This window comes from Battus philenor, unplaced genomic scaffold (genome assembly GCF_028537555.1).
Source record: "Battus philenor isolate CCGP_79_NKW_IND1 unplaced genomic scaffold, ilBatPhil1.0.hap1 SCAF_18, whole genome shotgun sequence".
Taxonomy (NCBI): Eukaryota; Metazoa; Arthropoda; class Insecta; order Lepidoptera; family Papilionidae; genus Battus; species Battus philenor.
Window position 1 is genome coordinate 3,224,683 of NW_027181680.1, and position 23,334 is coordinate 3,248,016.

The following is a 23,334-nucleotide window of genomic DNA, read 5'->3' on the forward strand; positions in this document are numbered from 1 at the left end:
TTATCACTTAGGGGTATGGAAAATAGATAGTAGCCGATTCTCAGACATACTGAATACGCATGTAAAATTTGGTAAAAATCGGTCAAGCCGTTTCGGAGGAGTTCAAGTTCGAACACCGTGACACGAGAATTGTATATATTAGATTACTATAACTTATGTTAGCGTTTAAATTCATTCTATTAACTATTTTTAGACAATTTTTTTTAATCTTTTGTAACTAAGTTTCTATCCGCAGGTGGAAGTTGTTAACTATTGTTATCTACCGTGTTAGAACAAATGGCCGCTGAGGCCATAAGGTCTTGCAGTGGAGACCACAGACCCACAAACACAGCCTTCGACGTGCACGTAAAAGGTGGACAGGTGACCTTGTTAAGGTTGTCGAAAGCCGCAGGATGTAAGCCGCTTCCTTTCTGTCATATAGAAATCTACGTAGAAGGCTATGTCCAGCAGTGAACACACTCAGGTAAAATGATGATGACGATGATGAATTTTGCTAATTGTTTATTGATGATAATAACGTTTAGTTAATAATTTTAGTGAATTAGAGCAGTAAAAAAATAAATTAATTAAGATTGTGAACAATAAAAAATATTTTTTTAATAAAATAGAGCATTAAATGATCAAGAGAATAAAAAATATTTAAGGAATGTTGTTGTCAATATTCTTAATGATAAAATTATAAATAACATACCTCGTGGCCGGCGTTTAATAATAGTTTCACGAAGGCATTACCTAAAATCACATGACTCTTCACTGGTAATGGAGATATTACTAAAATTTTGTGACACTCGCATAAAAGTGACAAAATCAATACATGTATATAGAAAGTTTTCCAAAACTCCATTTTCAGATTTCATATCAAATTATTATCATCCACTGAAATAATTATTAGTTATTTGTAAATATTTGCATTTATTTTGTCATATATATAAAATAAAATATGCGCAAAAAAGAAAGAAAACTAAAAATTAATAAATCCAAGCATTTGTCAAAAAGTCTTCAAAATTCACTGTCAAAAATATATTTTATTATTTTTACGGAGTTGTTGCAATAAAAAATAATTCAAAATACAGATATCATGTGGTATTTTATTATTTGCGTAATTCTATGGTTTAGGTTTTTAATATTTAACAATAAAATATATTGAATTACGTTAAATATATCACAACATTACGAAAACTGTTCGTCATAAATATATATTTTTATTTGAAATTAGGACAGAATGAACGCTATTGGTAAAATAATATTAGTAATAAAAATCATTGGTTAACCTTGCTACTATATTTTTAAGGGAAGGCTTTATAATGTTAAGGTTTGACTGGTACCATGGCACTGATACCATAAAACGTATACAATGACGAAGCAAGTGAATTATTCCAATGCAAGTCATTTTAACAATGTGAATCGATGGCAATTAAGCAATTTTCTACTATATTATTAACATGTAGTTAAGGATAATTATTAGAGTACCTGATATTTAAATAAACGATTTATTATATTTTTTTAAATTAATTATATAACTATGTTTTCTGTTAATAATAAGACAGTTGTCAATAATTTACCGGTTATGTACATTTTATATATGTATAAATAATGTACACACATTCTATTCATAAAAAAATAAAATGGTTAAGTAAACGTGTTTGTTTGAATAAAACTCTTATCACGAGTTATCCTCACTTAAGGACAGTATTCTTTTTTGTTTGTATAAATACAAATATGTCTTCAATAAAGAATACAAAAAATAAAAGAAAAATATTTAAAAGAAAGTCGTAACATGCAAAAAATATTTTATTTAACATAATAATTTACAATAATTTTTGTTTATACCTTCTAAAATTTCTTCCTAAAACTATAATACGTGTTAATAACATTATCGTAAAGTTAATTGTTAAATATAACGCAACAATGATTACAACTGCAAGGTCGAGATACATTTTCTGGTACCAGGGCACAAGAAATCCAGGAGAACGGAGGTGAGGGGCGCCTTGTGTCCGTATCACATGCCGTACCCACTGCTTCACTTCTTTTTGAGGCGATATTAATCGATCGTGGTAGATATAAGAATATTCTTTCGCTTTTTCGGCGTACCTGAAAAACGATTTTTGTTTTTTCGAATTGGATATTTATAATAAAATGAGGAAATAATTGAAGTGATAAATGAACTATTTACAAGAAGATTTACTACTCCTTTTTATACGGACACTGTTTATTAACTGGATTTAGAAATTCCGTGGTCTTGTTGGCGCAGATGATGCTTATCCAAAGGGTTGGAGTATCATCACCATCTCGTCTGTTGATAGACGCCCACAACAAGGACAGGCCTCCGTCAAAGTTCGCCACGATGATCGACCTTGCACTGCTCGCATTTAGCGTCTGTTTTGTCGATCGTTACCCAACTAGAGTTTGGATTGTATCGGATCTGATACGTAATATTAATATTTAATAGAATCAGGCGTTACCTTGCGGAAGTCTATCCTAAATAAGTAGTAGTCCTGCAACAAAGTGCACCGCTCGCCAGCCCGCTGATAAATGCGTATGCGGCAAACAATGCGAATTACACAACTGCCACCGAATCACTCAACACGTGTTTCATCCCTCCACGGGGCATCCTCAGGAGTTATGTTACACCGATTAGTGCCAGACACAGAGTCACTCTGGCTAAAGATTGGTCCTTTTCTTACGTAATATTAATATTTACGTGGTTTAATGATTGCAATGCCCACACAAAAATTACGCGCTTTGAGATGGAGTTTTTAGATACGAGTCACTTCACACAGAGAAGATACGGATCTAAGCCATCACGTAGTCTGTGTAAATTTTATATTTAGTTTTTTAATTCTTTGGCACTTAAGTAATCATAAGGAATACGAGGCCGAACTACAAAGATCACACATCTTGTTACTGTTAACAGTAACGTATCAAAAAGCGCTTATTAGCGCCATCTAGGGGACTAGTTAAATAAGCAAATAATATCTACTAATAGGCAATCAATTTGTAATAGTTCTAATTTTGGCCAAGTGGCGCGCATGCATCTACTGCTTAACTGATATGTAATGTAGAATTATCCCCTTTTCGTATTAAACCTCCCAATGCAATACACGGTCGACTACCTGATCAAAATATTTTATTTTAGCCATCTTGTTCATCAACGGCACCCGTACACATCTTTTATTGAGTAATTCTAACCGATTTCTCTCTACTTTTTGTCGTCAGGTCCTTGCGGTAGAAGTCCTTACTTACCTTTTCAATGTCATCAAAACCAGCCCGATACAAATAGATTTTATTACAAGTTTATACGTATTATTAATAAAAAATCCTTGCGATGCTCTAATATAATTTTGACATAAGAAAGATGTAATTTTAAATTGATTGTACCAGATTTTAAGTCAACAGATTCCTTAATAAGTTTTTCTTCATTTATTATGGATATCGTCGATGTTGTATAGTGTATTAAATGTGTGTTTATCTATTTACCATTATCATTAAAGCCTACTTTGGCTTGTTCTCCGAAGGACAAAGGTTTATCTATCATAATACTATTATTTACCTGGGATCCTCAATAATTTCCTTAATAGCTGCCTCCATATTGCGAGCGACTTCTTTATTCAAATCTACTCTCTTTCCAAAACCTTTCTGTACGATTCTGTTGATATTCAAAGGTTGGTCTCCGAAAAATGGCATACCGATTATCGGTACAGCAAAATGCAACGACTCCAAGATTGAAAGTAAGCCGCCGTGGGTTATAAAGAGTTTACAATTTGGATGCGCTGGAAAGTGAAATTTAATATTTAGTTATCGATTTAAAATTAAAACTTGTCATTTATTTATGTATATGACTGAATATAACACGTGCTAACTCACTTTTTATTTTAAGAAAATGGTTAAGAACTATTTATTAGACCTATGTTTATCTATCTGTTAATACATTTCTTTTTCTTCATTTGTTTCTTTGTTCTTTATGAGGCAAGTGCGATCGAAATCAGTTTGATGTTTTTGTTTATTATTGTATTATATTTACAATATGTATTATACCCTGTTTATAATAAATATATATGTTATATACATATGTATGTATGTTTAAGTATATACGTATTTGTATGATTATGTATGTTTGTTTGTAAATACGTATGTTTTGTAAACGTGAACCACCCATTATAAGTACTTCTACCTTTTCCATACTATGGTTGTCTGTAAGAGATTACCTTGTGTAATAAAACCGCACCTTGTACTTTTTTGTATATTATTGAGAAACTATTTAAATGTGCCCTAAGGTGTACAATAAAGAATATTAGTGTTTCGTTGGTGGCTGTACACTTCAATGGTCATAAATTGTGCTTCAGCCGACAGCCTTCTTCTCCATACGCAGCGAAATATAATTAAGCTCACTACATTTTTATATATGTATTACATATGAATAGTTACGTATTTAAATGAAGAAGTACCTAAATACCATGGAGGGACATTGTCCAAAAGTCTTTATAAGCAAAACCTGTTTTAAGAGCATTAAAATGCGAACATATATAAAGGAGAAAATCCCATTTTAGGTAGATGTTTGTTTATGCTACTACAATATACTTAAAATTAATTTATTCTTTAATGTGTGAACTAGTGTATCCACATATGGGCATATGCATTCGTGCGTGTCTGAATGTGTGTAATACATTAATTCGATAAGTTGAAATCAAATCAATCAAACTTGTGATCGAAATTTATAATAAAATATAGTAAAATGTATTACAATATAATATAATGTAATATAACATAATATAATATAATATAATATAATATAATATAATATAATATAATATAATATAATATAATATAATATAATATAATATAATATAATATAATATAATATAATATAATATAATATAATACAATCTCTATGATTATTTACAAAGCTAAATTGTAGCGTAAAAGTATTATTATTATTACTGTGATTGATTGTACTGTTGGTTTAAATTTGTAACCCATTTTTTTAATTACTATCTAAATAACGTTCTACGAAAGTATATTATTACTATTGTTCAAACATGATTACTAAAAACAAAAACAGATTTTGACTTGCCCAAGATACTTTGCTGTGGAGCCCAAGGCGTGATATGTACATTCTTCGGAGCATCAGGTAATAACTCTTCGAACTTCCATATAACTGTCTGGTTTAGTCTGCTGAATATTTCTAAGAGTCCTGTTTTCATTTCGCTGGGAATCCTGCTACTTTTTAACATACTACCTAAGCTGAAGTAAATGAATCCTTCCTTAGCTTCGTCCGTTATCTTTTGTAAATTCTGAAATTTAATTTAAAAAAAACAGTATGTTAAGATTTCAGGGTATAAAGAAATTATAAGATATCTTTATGTTTTGGTCTTATTTTTTAAATAAGTATCAGTATAATATCATAAGTATTTTCAATAATCTGTACAATAATATTGACCTTTCAGCATATTGAATATGTAAGAAGAGAACAAAAGAAGACAAAACAAAATATGATTTACATGTAGGAACCTTTCTTAGTACGAGTATAAGATTTTAATTTAAATTCTTTTATGTAAATTTTACAACAATGAGTAAAAAGATAAACTGTTTTATAGTTAAGAGCAGTTTTTACCAGTTAAACTTTAATATTGAAAAATACGTTGGCATACTTACTTCCGGTAAGGGATCTGTATTTTCATTTATGTGATATCCCCCAATGGGGATGTAATTCGGAGGTAGCCTGTTCGCGATTCCACTGGACACATGAGAGTTCCCGAACATCAGCGAACCGTTGTATTTTGCTTCATAGAAAGACGGTAAGGTCCGACCTCGATTTGCAACAGCGGGACCGAATGCGTTGTTGAAAATTCGATTTTCTTTATGTCTGAGTCTCCTGATACATAGGATTTGTGTAAAAGATTATTTTGCAAAATTTATATATATCATTGTTTATTCATGTTAAGATAGCGCTTAATCGTTTGATTTAGCTACACCTATTGATATTTGAAATTAGAAAGCCGTGTTTACATTGACCAGTTGAAATTTCCCTTAAGCACAACTCCCAAACACCCGCCCACAGTGAAGGTGAAGGTTCAAGTGGAATCTACAGCGCAGTCTGGGGTGTGGGGTTGGCTCATTAAGGGTGGTCAGGCTTGGCTTGATGAGCACGAGGGCAGCGGAGTAGATATGGAAGTGTTTTTCTTTGCTTCTGCAGCAGAGAGGGAATCGTAGAGGGAGAGGATTATGACACGCTTCTCTCCCTATTTTCTAGTAATATTGCTGTGGTGGTATTCTGTACGAACTGACTGGTTTGGACTTAAAAAAATCCGTAACTTGCATTATGTGGAAAGACTGAGAAATAAAGAACGATAGGTTCGCACCTTTACTTAAAAAGAGAATGGTACATCTTCTCCCCTAAGATGGAGCAGCTTGGGCGGCCTATGTGTGGTAATGTTTCTGGAGTTCAGGCATACAGCGACGATAGTGGAACATCGATATTTTAGTTCGGGGTAAGTCACACATAAATTAATAAAGCCCTCAACAAAGTACGAATAAATGAATTAGATCTTTATTTAATCAAAATAATAGTTATAAGTTTTATTACAATAGTATATACATGTAATAGAGTAATAAGTCAAACTATTGGATATCTAACTATTATTAATTATATTATATTATTATAACTTTTATTATTAGCAATACTGTTTTGATCAAAAGGACGCTGACTCAATCTGCCGAGCAATATACAAATCATTATGACAGCGCTATTTTTCCTTCAGGATCATATTTACAAGTCAGCACGGCTCCGGCCATAGTGCACATTATTTGGAATATACTTTAGTTGTGTATAAAATATATAGCTTGCTGCGTATATAGTGATCACTATATGTTTACATACATAAAATTGTTATAAAAAGTAAGTAGCTATAGATAATACATATTAATAAAGAGACAGTAAAATATTATTAAACTTGTCATTTATATAGGTAATGATATTGTTTTATATATATTTTATTTTTCAATGCAAAATTATAAAAAATGTGAATGATCCAGGCAGTTTTAAAAATAGGGAGGTGAATTCGATACGGGAGAAGATGAGTTGGTTCAGATATCTACGTCTAAGTGTAAACGCGCTTTTTGTTAAGGAGTGTGGTAACACTGAGAACTTTTCACACGTTGAAATATTTGACATGTCTAGTACCATCCTAATGGCAATAAAATTACATAACGCTGGGAGTAATCCTTTTCATTGATACATAGCTAATATATATTTTTTTAAAGAATATTAACAAAATAGTATAATTAAATAAGTAAATTAAAACACTTACCATTTCAAATATTTAGTATTTATAATAGACCATAACTGTTGTACTCGTTCGAAGAAGTTAAAAGGTGGCAAAGCGTCTGAAAGGTGCTGAGGATTGTACGCAGGGTTGAATGATTCGTCTATCAGCTCTGTCACCAGCCAGTGCGGTTCCATAGAAGACGACCAAATAAGCGGACAGTTGAATACTGACGAAAATCTACAAGTAATTATTGTGTTACACGATTTTACTTCTTATTACAAATATAAATACAGTTGTTTTTGGTATAATCAATGAAATAGTAAATTCTCATGATGAATTGTGATCACGGCAATGAATATATAAAATGCTCTATTACCTCACCTTAAACGATTTTATCCATAATTTATTTTATATACAGGATGATTGGTTATTGGACCAGAAGCTATGAATGGATAAATGTATAGCTCATTTCACAGCAAATAGTTTTAAAACTATTACTTACTTATTATTAAATATATGTATTTATACAAAGTGATCACTCTGAAGTATGTAACATTAATTATTTTTTCTATTCAAATACAGAGGTCAATGACTTCTGGCAGAATAAAGTTTGCAAAGATAGTAGACAATAATTAATTTTAATATGTTGCATTCCGATATTGTTCACAAAATATTATTTTCGAAGCTATAGATTCGTGAATAGAATGTATATTTTTTGGCAGCAAATGAGGTTTACTATATCCCCTTTAAAGATATGTACCTATAACCAATCATACTGTTTATTGTTTGTGTTGCTTTTAATATCAAGAGAGCATTGTCGCTATAATTTTTTTCCGCGTTTTTCATCTAAAAACATTTAGTTATAAAATTACAGAAACCGTATATATATTCATACGCATGTAGCAGTTATTTTAATATTACAAATAGAGACTTCAGTTTTATTTATTTCTATAGATACATAAATAGTGTACGTGTGTCATATCTTGTTTATTTTTTCCATTTTTAATTTTGATTTTATTTCACTTATATATTTACTAATTTCATTAATTTATCTCGGCATCGCTAAAATGGTTAACAGGCAGAAAAGAATCTCGATCGAGAAAAAAGTCAAGGATAATAAATTTAAAAATAATATGTAGATATTCTTTATAATGAATAATTTCTTGATCCGACAAGGACATATCATACGATATGACTGCATTCTGCATAAAAATATTCTTATTTACATACATACATATTTTTCTCATATTTATGGAATGAGTCAAAATGTTTTTTACGCTTTATTTTCTTAATTCCACTTTTTAATTATGAACTTCTTTGTAAAAAAAAATTAAATAAGTCAGATTTACGCAGTATATGAAAACAAATCATATATAAATAAGTTTTATGACCAGATACGCTATATATGATGACAATATGTTGCATTAATTTATTTTTCTATTCGTATTCGATAGGTAAATGATAATAATTAATTTTAAAATGTATTAATTTATTATTTATGAAACTATAAATTTTTGTGTAATTTTGCATAAATGAGATATACATTCACTCCTTTAAAGTATCTACACCTTCAACTAATCATCCTGTATATCTTAATTCATATAACACGTATCTGTGTAATAATTAAACGGTTTTATTTAGTTCGACCCGTACGGAATTTATTTGTTTATTTATTTGGGTCAAAATTAGAAATTGAAATTTAAGCACCTTCCCGTTGTCAGATTGATCTGAAATTTGGTACACACATTTAATTTAGATGACAATACAATATAATAAAATCAATAACATTATAAATCTAAGATGGCCGCCGATACAAAATGGCGGATTACATATTTTTCCTTAACCCCCTCAATATGGGTACCAAATAAAAGGGCTACACTAGTAAAACACGATGATTATGTCAAAATTTAAAATTCAAGATGGACGCCGTTCCAATATGGCGGAATAAGTACATATTTTACCACAACCATCACAATATGTGTATCAAATAACACCGTTTAAGAAACCGTTTGACTTGAAAGTTTTTTTTACCGATTTTTATATTTATAAATAGTTGTTTTAATGTTTAACTTACCCAGAATAAAGTTCGCTATACAACCATTCAACGATGACAGCATCAAAATGTTCGGCAGGGTCTTGGATCAAGCGCTGCACTGCCGGATGGTTTATCGTTCCATTTGCAAAATCGACAGTCAAATAAACCATTACCCTCGGGTCTGTGAAGTCTAATATTTTGTTCAATACGTTTGTGGTATCAAATAAATGATCTGAAATATAAAATTAGAGACGTATTTCAATTATCTTTCGAATCGCAAAATCAGTCATCGTCGCCATCTTGGATTCATCTTGCGGTGGGCATCTATCAGTACATAATGACGATCCTTGAAAAAAAGTGACGATAACTTGTCTCTGAACATAAATTGAAGTTTTAATTGAAACGATTTTTTTCTTCTGCTGAAACAATTGCTAAGGTAAAAGCTCAAGCAGTGGCCCTTGTGGTACCCCTTAAACTTAGTTACTATAGAGATTTAAGCGCCTTCGGCTCTTTGTTACTTGAAATCGTTGTAAATAATAACATGAAAATAATGTTCGTATAAAATTATGAAGAAATTAATTTTAGTGTAACAAAATGAGGCAAGTTAGTATAAGTGACTATAAAAATTCATTTAAAAATGATTCAGATGTAATACAGGTGGATTTAGAATTCACCTCTCTCTCGGACCAGTGAGATTAAAGATTCAGCGACTAAACAAATGATTTTGTCTACGCAGTATTTGTTACGCAAATAAGTTGTCGAATACGTTGTTAAATTTTGTTAAGACTTTAATTGTGTGAACTCTCCTTTTAAATAAATAAACCGTATTGTTAAATTTATAAACTACAAGTAGTTTATATATTAAAACCTTTTTCTATGTTTCGCATTTGTCTTACTGCTTATTATCGCCTTGTAGCGGTTAATTCATTATCATTTCAGACAAAGGACGTGCACTGCTGCAAATAGCTTCCTTTCCCTGACCTTATAATAGCTGGTTGGAAACGTTCAGTGGTCTTCATTCTATAACCTCAACACCCTAGCTGTCTACGCCTTGCAGTGGTCGTCTGTTGGCTGTCATGATTAGTAATATGCTAAAAAAAGTAACCATTTAACTTACCAGTGGGCATGAGTTTGAAATTGGAAGATATATCAATCTGTCTTAATTTGGGATGAGTTGTTTTCATTACAAACGGTGTTATATATGTTATCTGTGGAGTATTTATTGTGTTAATAAATGGAATAATTATTGTTTAATTATTCTTTACTAGTTGACCGGACAGACATTGTCCTTTCTTTTATATAAATAATCAATAGGAGTCTTAGTAAAGAAAAAAGGCTAAGTCAAAGACAAAGTTTAATTATATTTTCTGATGCGTTAATAATAATGTTAATGTTTTTCTAAAATCCATTTCAAAACATGCCATTTGAAAATGGATTTTATATATACTTCCGATTTTATTTATCGACATTGCAAATGCAAGCCTAATTGGAAATTATATTTCTCGTTTATGAAAATATGATATTTATAGGTAAAATTAGTGAATTTGTAAAAAAAGATGAAAGAATTCAGTAAAGTCGTTTTCAAGTCATAACTTTGGCGATATTTTTAAATACCGATTGGGAATTAATACATTATGCTATACGTATAAAGATTTTAAAAATAAAACTCTATCACATAATGTGCGAAGAACAGATAGCCGTTAAGGCCTTGAGGTTCTAGAAAAAAAGATCGGCACGCGCAATGCAGGACAATCACCCACAAGGTGGACACGTGACCTAAGGTAGTCGTAAAACACTAAATGCCGGCTGCCACCTATCGGTCTTATTAATATAAATAAAAATATAAATCTATAGGAGATCTTTTTTTCCGGATGTTCAAGATACCCTGCCTCTAGGGGGTGGACAGGACCGTCTGCGCTATTTAGGGGACCGCAGTATTTTAAATCGCTTGTCCCGGGGTATGCCTATGCTACACGCTATCCTCGAAACCCTCGTGGTGCTATCACGATGTATTATAGGAGATCTATGTTAAGCGTGGCTGAAATGATAAGGACGACAAAAATGTATTTAAACAATACGCTACCATCTATTTGCTAGTAAAGAAAATAGTTTAGTACTACAATGTAATTATAATGTATGTATAAATATATATATGTATATATATTAACCCTATCGGGTATGATTTAATCAGAACGTCAGACGTGTTTTAATTTTAGTGTTAGCCCAAACTAAAGATTCCGCTGCGTGAGTTAGGTTCCCACTACAGGTAGACCGACCACATAGTTAATTTATTATATATATATTTAAAATATACATATATATATATGTATGTATATATATACATATATGTATGTATATATATATATATATATATATATATATATATATATATATTCAAATATGTACATCGTGGCGATCTTCGGGGGCAGCCTATGCATGGTAGAAGGTATAAATCGGTTGATATAATGACGGGGATGATGATATACGTAATATATACCAAATAGTTAACGCCTGGCTTGCATTTTTCTCGCCGACAAAAGGAACAATTACGTGCATAGATGGTCTTACTGTTACAGTAATGCGTATAGTTATACAGCTGTATGAAGGTTTACCAATGCGCCTCCAGCGAAAGTCGAACGATGTAGCCTAATGCAAAGGGGCATACGGCACATCTTTTTTTTCTTTATGACTAAAAATTTAAATTACGAACAAATTACACACACGTTGACATTTTTTTTTAATTTTCATTGCTTGGTCAAAGGCCGAAACGAGACAATACCTTCTGTTATTGTCACACGCTACCTGACGGAATAGTTTTAGTAATTACGTGTTAAGATGCAATTATTGCGTGTTAATCACATTGGGGAGATTAAAGTCGCTCAACGAGCTATGGAGAGGTCTGTCCTCGGGAATTCTTGCTGAGTTTTTATTTATTTAATATTCTTTATTGTACACGATAAGATACATTTAATAAGTTTTACAATAATATACAGAAAAGTACAATGGACGGTCTTATCACACAAGGCAATCTCTTACAGACAACCATAGTAAGTAAAAGATAAAAGAACTTATAAAGGGAGATTGAATTAGGTAAGAGGAAAATCGTAAAAACAAAAGACATTGATTGATGCAGTCTCTCAGATTGGAAAATTGAAGTAGCAGTGGAGTGGCCATATAGAGCTGAACACATGACTGCTGTGGCCATAAGATCCCGGAATAGAGAACATGGATGGTATGTGCATGGAAGCTTTGTTTACAAAATAGTGTCATGCTTTGATTCCGGCGATTTAATGTTCCTTTTGGAAAACTATAAAGAAGGTTTATGTCCATCTGCGGACGTTATTCGGCTAAAATAACGATGATAAATTTTATGTTTTCACAAATTAAATAAACAAAAAAAAGTTATATTGTTCATTGAATAGCTTTAAAATTAGCGTGTTAAATATTGACAGAGAAAATAAAAAAGGAACACAGAGCACATTATTTTACAATTATCGTTTAAAAAAAAACTATAAATCATTACTAGTTATTATAGCCGTCATTTAAATAAACATTGATATCAATTCCGTTAATGACATGTTATTTGATAACAATTATATCATAATTGCATTTTAATTGAACGCAATTTTTTAACGATTAGTGTAATGAAACGTTACAATAATTGAAGAGTGAAATGAAATGCTTTCGATTTAATGATAAATACAATATCATGATACAAACGAATACAATATGTATCTACGTGGAAACGTCATCGTTGTATCTGAAGTACAATCGGCTAGCGCAGAGTTCCCCAAACTTTTTTGTGTCGTAGACCCCTTGCCATGTTTTTCCGTGTTGGGTAGACCCCCTACTTACCTGATATTGTTTTTCTGTAAATTTCTAACTGCAGTGAAGTTTAGTGTTAAAAACTTAAAGTAAAAACACATGTTAATTAATAGATTTATTAATTGAATTTGAATTAAAACTACTCAAAATAAAATTTTGTGTCTGTTATGTAAAATACACGTAGCATATTAATATTTTTTTACTTCATAGGTACTTTTATAAATAATGTAAATGTTTTGATATTATGAGATAGTATGATGTAAGTAAATAGGTACTATCAGTGTATGTGTTGAGATCCACTATCGTGGACTCCCATTTTCATTTCATGGACCCCCAAATTTTGTTTCGCTGACGTAGATCCCTTGCAGGTTGTCATAGACCCCTAGGAGTCGATATAGACCCCTTTGGGAATCACTGGGCTAGCGTATAGTTTTAGCTCACGGACCTCTAATTTCTGCTTGCTTAATATCGATGAAGGAGCACAAAGCTTAACCCGGCTGCCTGTATAACGTCCGTCAAATAACATACGCAAGACAAGACAAGGTGACCAAACGATCGCGCTTAAAATAACAAAAGAGTATTTAATTACGTTAATTTTATTCTCTCGTTTTATGTGGGTACAAATATAGAAACCTTATTGTTCATTATATACCTGTAATGACTCGGTGATAATTTTCTTAGCACTTAGACATAATTTCATGTACACTTTAATAGCATTGCTTAGCAAAATAATAGACTTAAAAAGCGAGTCATAGATGTTTTGATAAGGCATCAAAACACGTAAGTTAGATATGTTTCATCTGCTAGATTTATATGTATGAATTTTTCAATGTATTTTAAGTTATTCATCAAAATTTCGCGGAGTGCACAATTTTCGAAATCTAGTTAATTTTATTTGTTACTTGTATCTAAACTTTTTAATTTTTTTTCAAATTAAATAGAATATTCATCGTTATTTTATTCATAGGATGTCCACTGCTGGGTATGGGTCTTTTTTCATTTCAAATAAGACCGGTTGCTAGTACTTCACAACCACTCAAGTCCCCAGCGACGGTCTGTTCTGCGCACTATGTGGTTTATACCAATTCAACTTTCTAATTTCCTCTGCTATATCTATTACATTAATTTTTGAAATTTAATATGTCCTAATTTTTTTTGGAATGAGCTCTAGAAATGCGTTCACGCTCCTATTCCTGGCCGCTAATGTTATATACTTTTATATCAAATAATTCTTGCGCATTTGAATTTGTATTCGACGTTCGACGTTCGAACGATTTGAATTCAGAAGTCATCAGTGATGTGATCGTTGACGTTGCGTTTGGGTCGGAATTGTAAATTGTAGTATTTGTATAAACCTATAAATATTCTTTCTTTGATCACTCTCGGCTATCATCGTTCTTGCCATTTTGCGTGGTAACACCTCCGCCCTCTATTTTGTATACAAAGTAATATTATGGAAGGGAGAGATATCTGTGAATATGAACGTCAATGCATTGCAAAAATGCCTTCATAAACCTGTTACGGATCGATAGCCCCGAGCACCGAACCCGGCTCTTCCTACAACGCGACAGCCACTAATACTTTGGATCCATGGAATGTTGAATTGAAGAGAGAAAGTTACGTCCCTATACACGTAGCTATTTGCTAGTCAATTAAAATATGCGCCATATAAGATAAAAAAAAATTACAACAGGAATATTTATTCATTCATTCATATTGTTATTCACATCGGATCATTCACAGTGATCATTTGTGTAGTTCCTCAAGAATGCTAGAAAATCTAATTTTATAGAAATTACAATCGGATTGAAGCTTAATAATATCCTTCACCATAAAGTTACGAGGGTCAAAGGAGCCTTCATATTATAGAGCTCACGACAAACTCAAACTGTTTTTTTTGTTGTCACTTTTACAATAGCACATGGATTTATTCCCGAATTTTGTTTATTTATTTCTTTTATTTAAACACGTCTTATGAAATTCATGTATAACGGCGAATTTAATACCTAAGTAATTTTCTACCCGTTAACCATTTGGGTTTGTGCAGAGATAGTTCAAGGCAGGTAGGTAAAATAAGTATATATATATATATCTCTCTTTCTATCTCTCCTGAGCATTATTAATCCCATCTGATCATGAGGTCTGCTTTCCTTATCTTCTTTCTCCACCTCACGCGATTGGACACGTCGTTCGCGGTTCTTTGCAGGCAGTAATGTCTTTCGCTATGGTATCTGCCCATCTTGTTTTCGGTCTTCCTCTTCTTCTGGATCCAGTAATGTTTAGATCCATAGCGATATTCCCGATGTATTCAGGAGATCTCCTCTTTACGTGTCCGTACCATCTAAGCAGACTCTCTTGTAACTTATCGGCGATGTCACGTACCCCGAGGCAACCGCGAACGTACTCGTTGCGTATTTTATCGAGCCTCGTTACTCCGCACATACACCGAAGTATCTTTGTGTCATAACCCATAATAATATATAAGTACTAGCTGATCCCGCAAACGTTGTTTTGCAAAAAAATTAAAGTTTTTAATTAACAAATAAAAAATAAGGGTCAAACGTAGAGGGGTGAAAATTTAAGGTTGTATGTATTTTGGTATGCTGTATCATAATAAAATAAAAACCAAAAAATTTGTTAAAAAAAAAAATTAGGGGTGGACCACCCTTATCACTTAGGATATATATAGTATGGAAAATAGATAGTAGCCGATTCTCATACCTACTGAATACGCATATAAAATTTGGTAAAAATCGGTCGAGCCGTTTCAGAGGAGTTCAAGTTCGAACACCGTGACACGAGAATTTTATATATTAGATATATAATAAGAAATAAGTATATATCGTAAAAGAGAAAGAAAAAGAAAAATGAAAATGATAAAGTTAAAAATAACGAAGATGAAAAGCGCCTGCTGTAAATATATTAACAGCTGCTACTACTAGCTACTTACTATAATGATATATAAGTATAATGTAATACATGTAGTACTTTATTATCACATATAATTCTTTATGCTATTATACATGTACATAAATGTGTATGATTTTTATAATAGTTTTGATTAATTGACATCTAATTTAATTAAAAGATAATTAAGACGCATTATATGTGAGTATATTGTAATATCGCACACAGTTGCCCACTAATTAATATATCATATCATCAGTAACGTTATCATACATAAATCTTTTCACGTACAGATTAGATAAGACTACATTTAGGCAAAATATTTAATGGAATCAGGCGTTACCTTGCGGAAGTCCATCCTAAGTAAGAAAAGGATCAATATTTAGGCACTTCCGCACATGCAGTGGTAGTCGTGCAACAAAGTCCACCGTAAAATCACTCAACACTTGTTTCACCCCTCCACGGGGCATCTTCAGTAGTTATGTTACACCGATTAGTGCCAAACACAGAGTCACTGCACTAATCGGTGTAGTTCGCATTGTTTGCCGCATGCCCATTTGTTTTGTTGCACGACTACCACTGCATGTGCGGAAGTGGCTAAATATTGGTCCTTTTCTTACTCAGGCAAAATCTATTATGTTACGTTGAGAATTCTGCTACCCATCCTCTGGAAACTTGTTTGTGAGAAGTGGCAATTCTATATAATTAATGCACAAAATATGAAATATAAACACTGTATACCCGGAATAGAACACGCGATCTAAGATCGCAATTATCAGTCCTCTATCGCTGTTTTTTATTTGAAACTTCAAAAGTAATATTTTCAAACCAGTTTTAATAAATGACCTATAGTAAATATTAAATCTATTCACGTTTTAAATTAATTTAAATTTTAAATAACTTTTTTAGATGTATGTGATTATTGTATGGCATCTTAATGTTATATTTTTTATATATATCTATGACTGTCTCACCCGGCAGTCTTCATTTTGTTTAAGCTTTGTATTGCGCCTCCGGCAATATACCGCAGATGCGCTTTGATTTTAATATTTAGTGGACTGTACTGTGACAGAACATCGCAGTACGATTTAGCAAAGAAACTGGTGGCTTTGTTAACATTGGTTATAATTACTGGTTTATGTGCTATGCTATAAGGTACCGTATAAGACACAGTGAGCGAAGATACGGGCTATATTCGATTGCTGCTTGGCGCTGGTAGCTTTTGGATTTTACAACTTCTTTGGACTCGACTAATTGATAAAAAATTTACGTCAAATATGACGCCTGACGTGTTTTATTGATATCTACAAGGTTGTCGGTTGCATTACGAGGATACGGTAATAGAGTTGGAACTTGTGCGCGACTTTCAACTGGTCGGAAATATCGCCATTCAGTCATTTCAGCGAATCTCGAAGCGCGCGGTTCCTTGTATGCACTCTCGGCGTAGGCCCTCAAAGTGCAGGACACGAGGATCTTCTTTCGTGTATGTATGCCTAGCTCATCGCTAGCCAAAGTACGATTAATCAATTTGAACCTCAACAAATAAATATTTAAATTTTCTAAGAACAGTGTTTATTGTAACGCGTTGATGTTGTTTGAATACGGAACTAAAGAAATGCAATCGGAATTGTGAATTTTTTTATCGTTTATAGGCGAAGCATTTGACCCGTGTGTCTCGTCTGATGCTAGGCGATTACGAGGTCTAGGATGGTATGATTGCCTAGAAAAAATTTATTCACTCTTAACTTAAATAATGAGAATAAAACTATAAGACATGTAAGTTGTTCCAGTCCTATAACAAACGTAGGTTCAACAACAGCCCTTGCGATTTATTTATCGATATTCAAAATGAAAGTCGCATTGAAAAATATTATTTGTCATTAAAGATCTTGTAAAAATATACGAATACTTGAAAAAAAAATATGAATGAATGAAATTACGCACTCACATGTTACGGCATGACCAAAAGAGGTAGTAAATAAGTATATATATATATATATTTCAAATAAACCTGGATGATTTGATCACTATGTAATCTGTAATACAAATTTATTTTCCTAGTGCAATCAGGCAGGCCAATAAATTGTATCACTAAAAAGTCTGCATTGTTTACTAGGGATAGTAAATTACAATTTATTCTATTTACGTTGTTTATTACTTATGAAAGTATCGGTGTACATTCATGCATTTGAAACATGTCATTGGAAAAGATATATGTAGCAATGACACACTGAAAAATATACTTTTAGCCCCTTGAAAGTCTAAAAACATAGTTTACATTTCTTAATGGATCTTTGAATCTTTTCAAATTTTATGTTTTTAATTTCGATCTTTTGGAATATAACCGAACCATACTTAAGGTATTATAGCAAACACAGTACAATATTCGGTATTTATAGAGCTCTAGAAAACACAACAGTACTCGGTACGTGTTTTCGTTTATATAATGCGATTTAAAATAACCAAAAAAATCGGCCTCTTTAAGTATAAATGATTATGAATAATAATTTGAACTAGAATAAATTTGAAGTTTAACGAACAGGTAATGATTAAATTTGAATTAAATTAACATCTATGTATATCATTTATACTTATTTGACAGAAATTTATGATCGAATTGGGTTTTTTATGTTAAACTTTTCTTTTTACTAGAACGTCAAATTTTATTGCACAATGGTTAATTGTTTTTAAATATTTAATTATAATGATTTAATTCAAATTTAGAATATTGTACAAAAATCGCAAATAATATATTACTTTTTATTTTTATCATTATTTCACGAGGCTTGGACATTTAGCATTTTCCCCTTTGTCTGTCCACCTTGGGTAGACGTACTCCGTTACATTTGCGGGTCCGTGGTTTCTACTATAGAATCTGAAGGCCATTACTTCTGCACACAAAGCCTCTCCACTGTCTATTATTGCCAATCTCTTACGTCTGTTTCCTTCATGTAGAAGATTCTCGAGGATGACTTCGAGCTGGCTAATAAGACATAAATAATTACAACACGTGATGTCAAGTGTCGCAAAATTCAATAAGTAAAGGTTTCTATGATTTATTGTTAAATAAATACAATGCAAATATTCAAAATACTCGTTTAAAATATTCATATCATTCTGAATTTCAGGTCAATCATGTAAAATTCGTTATTACGGTGGATCTAGATTCAAAGCATTCTTTGTCCATACCAATCTTTTTTATTATTAATATGAATAAATCACTACCAATCAAGAATATCGAATAGGGAAATATCAAAAATCTAACCGCAATTTAGAGTTGCTAATGTAACCGATAAGGTCGTATCTAAATTGTCAAGAAATTAATGTCATAATTGAAGTATATACAGGATGATTTTTATAGATATAAAAGCTTCAAAAGGGTGAGTGACAAACATTTGTTACACCTATTTTCATTCACTCTGTATTAAGTGATCAGTCGGAAATATGTTATATTAATTTTTTTTATTGCAAAGCGCTGGACTAATAACGTTTGTCAGTACAAAGTCTGCAGAAATAGATAAGTAAATAATATTTAGTTTTAATATGAATTTATTCGAACTATGAAAACGCTTTTTCTTACGTTAAGTAGTATTTATGAAGCCATTGATTTTTGGACAGTGTAGTCGTTTCCGCCTATGCCTCCCCCAAAGATATCTATGGGGAATAAACCATGATTGCCACGCTTGGGAGGGAGAATGGTCATCACATTGTGGTAAGAAAAGAACTAATATATAGCTGCTTCCGCTGTCTAACAGTAGTCGTGCAATAAAGTGCACCGCCCGCCAGTCCGCTAATAAATGCGCATGCGGCAAACAATGCAAATTACACAACTACCACCGTAAAATCACTTAAATTTTGAGTAGCTGTATATTAGTCTTTTCTTACTTAGGATGGACTTCCGCAAAGTAACGCCTGAATCATTATACTTTGTGGTATTACAGTACGGTTAAGAGGCTACTGCCTATCCTCTGAAAGCTTGTTGGTGAACAGTGGCAATCCTATGTAATGCACAAAGTGTGAATTACAAATGATTGCATCTCGGGATTCAAACCTAAAGTATCGTTCTCTATCGCTGCTCGGATGGAGAGTAAATGAAATTAAATAATGGCAAATGCGATGTTATACATTTACACCAATATACATTACCCTGTATAACCTGATTTATTTTATGTTCGTGAAAACTTTACTTATTTTATCGTGTCTTATGTAAATATGCACCATTACAATAGCACGATAGTCGATAGTAAAGATAAAGATAAGAAAAGCATGTTCGTTTATTAAAAATGCGACTGAACAAATGGTAATAATTTCTTAAAAGTTCTGAGAGTCCGGTTGAGTTTTCACACCGATTCTCAAGTTAATACGTTTACAAGATGCATAACGACATCCATTTTTTGTATTATATTCATCTTTACCGAACAGACTTCCTACTTATCTAAATTAGAAATAATTTTAGAGCTGTCATATTTTTTCGCACTTGTTAGTCATTACCGAACTTACCAAAAAAGGTTAATTTCATGATTTAAACGGAATTAAAATCTGTTAAATTTCATTTAAAAAAAGAGCTGTAGAGTTTCCAGCACATCTCAGTAGAACAGCGTTCTGAGCCGATAATAAGTTATTACTTATAATGTTAAAATAATAAAAGATTTCAAATTTGAAATGGTGTTATTCGATTAAAAACTTGTGTTTAAGGCCCACATGTTTATAAATTTGGAATGCGTACAAAAACATTGATTCGGGTATCGATACAATCTTTTTAAAATTTAACGTTTTCTTATGAATCATCTACACGATTATAAACTTAAATAAAAACGTGCAGAGTAAAAACAAAACAATTATAAATCAAATTAATGATTTTTTTCCTTGTACAGATACAAAAGAAAGAATAATATAATATAAAACATAAATGCTTACATAATGAAAACCTTTTTTTATAGTTGATTTAATCAAAAACGTTGTTCACTTTTATTTATGTATGGATTAGTATTAAGATGAAATATAATGTTATTTGTTTATGTTTTTGTTAACAACTTTGACGTGCGTTGACTTATTAATGTAAAAAAAACATTAAAAATAGAAATTATAATGTAGTACAATTGACGGTCTTATCACTCGAGAAATTTTTTTTATAGAACCCTAGCATAGACGCAGAAGATGGGCAAGTAACGGGCAGTTGACATGTAAATATACGATATAGTATACGAAAATTAATAAATAAATATTTCATGCCTTTCGCACACAGCCTCATTGGAATCTAAACATGTACGTCTGTCTGTCCTCTGAGCCAATTTTAAATAAAAATTTACAAAGATAATGACAAAGGTTATTGTTTACTTTATTGCACACCTTATAAATAATACATTTACAAGTGTTTACGTTATTACACAGGAGTATATTTAGTGTTATCGCATTCCGAGTCTAAGCTTACTCTATAATAGTATGGTAATAAACGAAAATGATCAAATGCACGTTAGATACAAAATAAATAAATATGTACATATTTATTTACTTTCATTTATATTATTTATTTATTCATTTATTTAATTATTTAATGCCTCAACCATCAAAAAACCTAACGTGTGTATAACATGTATACGAGTGAAAATATTATTAAAATTTCGTCGAACATTTATATAAAATTAAAAACAATAAAGCATCGAAATACTATATGAACTTCGAAAACAGTTCAAAAGTTAGAAATTACTTGAGAGAGAAATATGTATAAGATAATAAAGTTGTTAATAAATTAATTATAATAAATAAATTAACGAATTCATAAATAAAGTGAATCGTATTAAATTTTGTTTAAAATATGTAAATAAAATTACCTCATGTCCATCATCCAAAAGGTTTCGAACAAATCCTTCACCGAGCATTGCGTGACTTCTACCGGGAACCGGAAACACAATTAAGACTTTATAAGCCTCGCAGACGAAAATAAATAACAAAATAAGTATACAACAAGCGAGCTGCATTTTACAACTTGTTTACAAGCGCTTGCAACTCGGAGTCAGCCGATACTCTGAACTGTATTTGTTCAAGTGGTTGATACAAGGCGTGTTTATTCATTATTATATATCGAATAAACAGTTAGTTCTTAAGTATACGTTGCAATCATAAATGCATTTAAGAAACGACAATAGGTAACATTTTACAGTAGGCTGTGCATTATTGTTATGGACTAGGGTGGCCAAACTTTTTTACAGTTAGAGACATTTTTTTAAATTTATTATTTTTCTCGTGCTGCAATCAAATATGTATTTAAATAGTTTTAATTAATAACAAAAATAATTTGTACTATTAATGATAAAACACGTTGGTCCCCTATACTCTAAGCCAATCTCACAGTCGCTAAACTGGCCTTCGAAAGAATTGTACCCGAGATGTTGCTATTAGATTAATTCAAAATGGGGAGATCCGTAGACGAAAGAGAGTAAAGCACATAGCTCACCTGATTGGCAAGTTGAAGAGATAGGCCACACGACCGCTAGAGCCTTCAGTTTCTGACACCTTGGATGGACAAATGGATATCCTCCCACAAGGTGACCTTGTTGTCTTTGTCGGAAAGCGCTAAATGCACGCTGCTTACAACTGATCCGGCAGTGGAAGTCGTGCGGTTGAAATGATGATGACTATGATGAAGAGAAAGCTTGCAGCAGAAAACTTGAAAAATACTTTATTTTCTTCTATGAATAAAACTTTGCCACGTTATTTTTTAGTATGTAAAAATTTTACCAACCTATACACAAAACCGGGCCACGAAGCGAGCCACGAAGCGGGCCACGAAGCGGGCGGGTTAGTAAGTACGATCAACCCTTACTTTATATTTGTTAATTTAAAATTTTATTTTTTGCAAAACAATGTTTGCGGGGTCAGCTAGTATGTATAGAAAAGTGCAATATTCACACGTGTTCTGAATTAAAATATTAAAAATTAAATACATTTTTATAATTCTTAATATATATATATATTTTACAGAATTTCTTAGTAATTCTTTTAGATGCTGATTAGTTAGCAGTAACAATGTGTTTGAATCTCACGATAATATTTTTTTAATGTAATCACTAGAGACACAAATTATCTATTATACTAATAATTCGAGGTGTGATTAAAATTCGGTGTCTAATTTTAATGCAAACAAAGTTATTAAGTTAACATTAAATTTAAATCAATCTTCTACAAAGTACTCTTCTTGGATAGCAATGTTTTAATGGGACCGGAAAGTAATGTCGTTTCTGTCGACATATTTCACAGAAAAACCAATTAATTTTTACCGTTCCGGCATTGAAAATTTGTATA

General features: G+C 31.7%; 1 protein-coding gene across 1 annotated transcript; it reads right to left on the reverse strand.

The window, feature by feature from the left end:
- Nucleotides 1–1,778: 1,778 nt before the first annotated feature.
- Nucleotides 1,779–22,086, reverse strand: LOC137920203 (UDP-glucosyltransferase 2-like). Its single transcript, XM_068763470.1, has 8 exons — nucleotides 21,864–22,086; nucleotides 10,418–10,508; nucleotides 9,340–9,532; nucleotides 7,308–7,502; nucleotides 5,653–5,872; nucleotides 5,072–5,291; nucleotides 3,551–3,770; nucleotides 1,779–2,091 (listed from the first exon to the last, which is right to left on the reverse strand). Exons 1-8 carry the CDS (start codon nucleotides 22,008–22,010, stop codon nucleotides 1,809–1,811), a joined length of 1,569 nt encoding a protein of 522 aa, XP_068619571.1. The 5' UTR covers nucleotides 22,011–22,086; the 3' UTR covers nucleotides 1,779–1,808.
- Nucleotides 22,087–23,334: the final 1,248 nt, after the last annotated feature.

Excerpts from the sequence above, each read along its gene's own strand:
- LOC137920203 (XM_068763470.1), bottom strand. The coding sequence starts at position 22,010 with ATGCAGCTCGCTTGTTGTATACTTATTTTGTTATTTATTTTCGTCTGC. Across the intron at positions 9,533-10,417 it reads TTTCAAACTCATGCCCACTG|ATCATTTATTTGATACCACA; the intron begins GTAAGTTAAATG and ends TTTATATTTCAG. Across the intron at positions 5,873-7,307 it reads AATACTAAATATTTGAAATG|GAGACTCAGACATAAAGAAA; the intron begins GTAAGTGTTTTA and ends CCTATGTATCAG.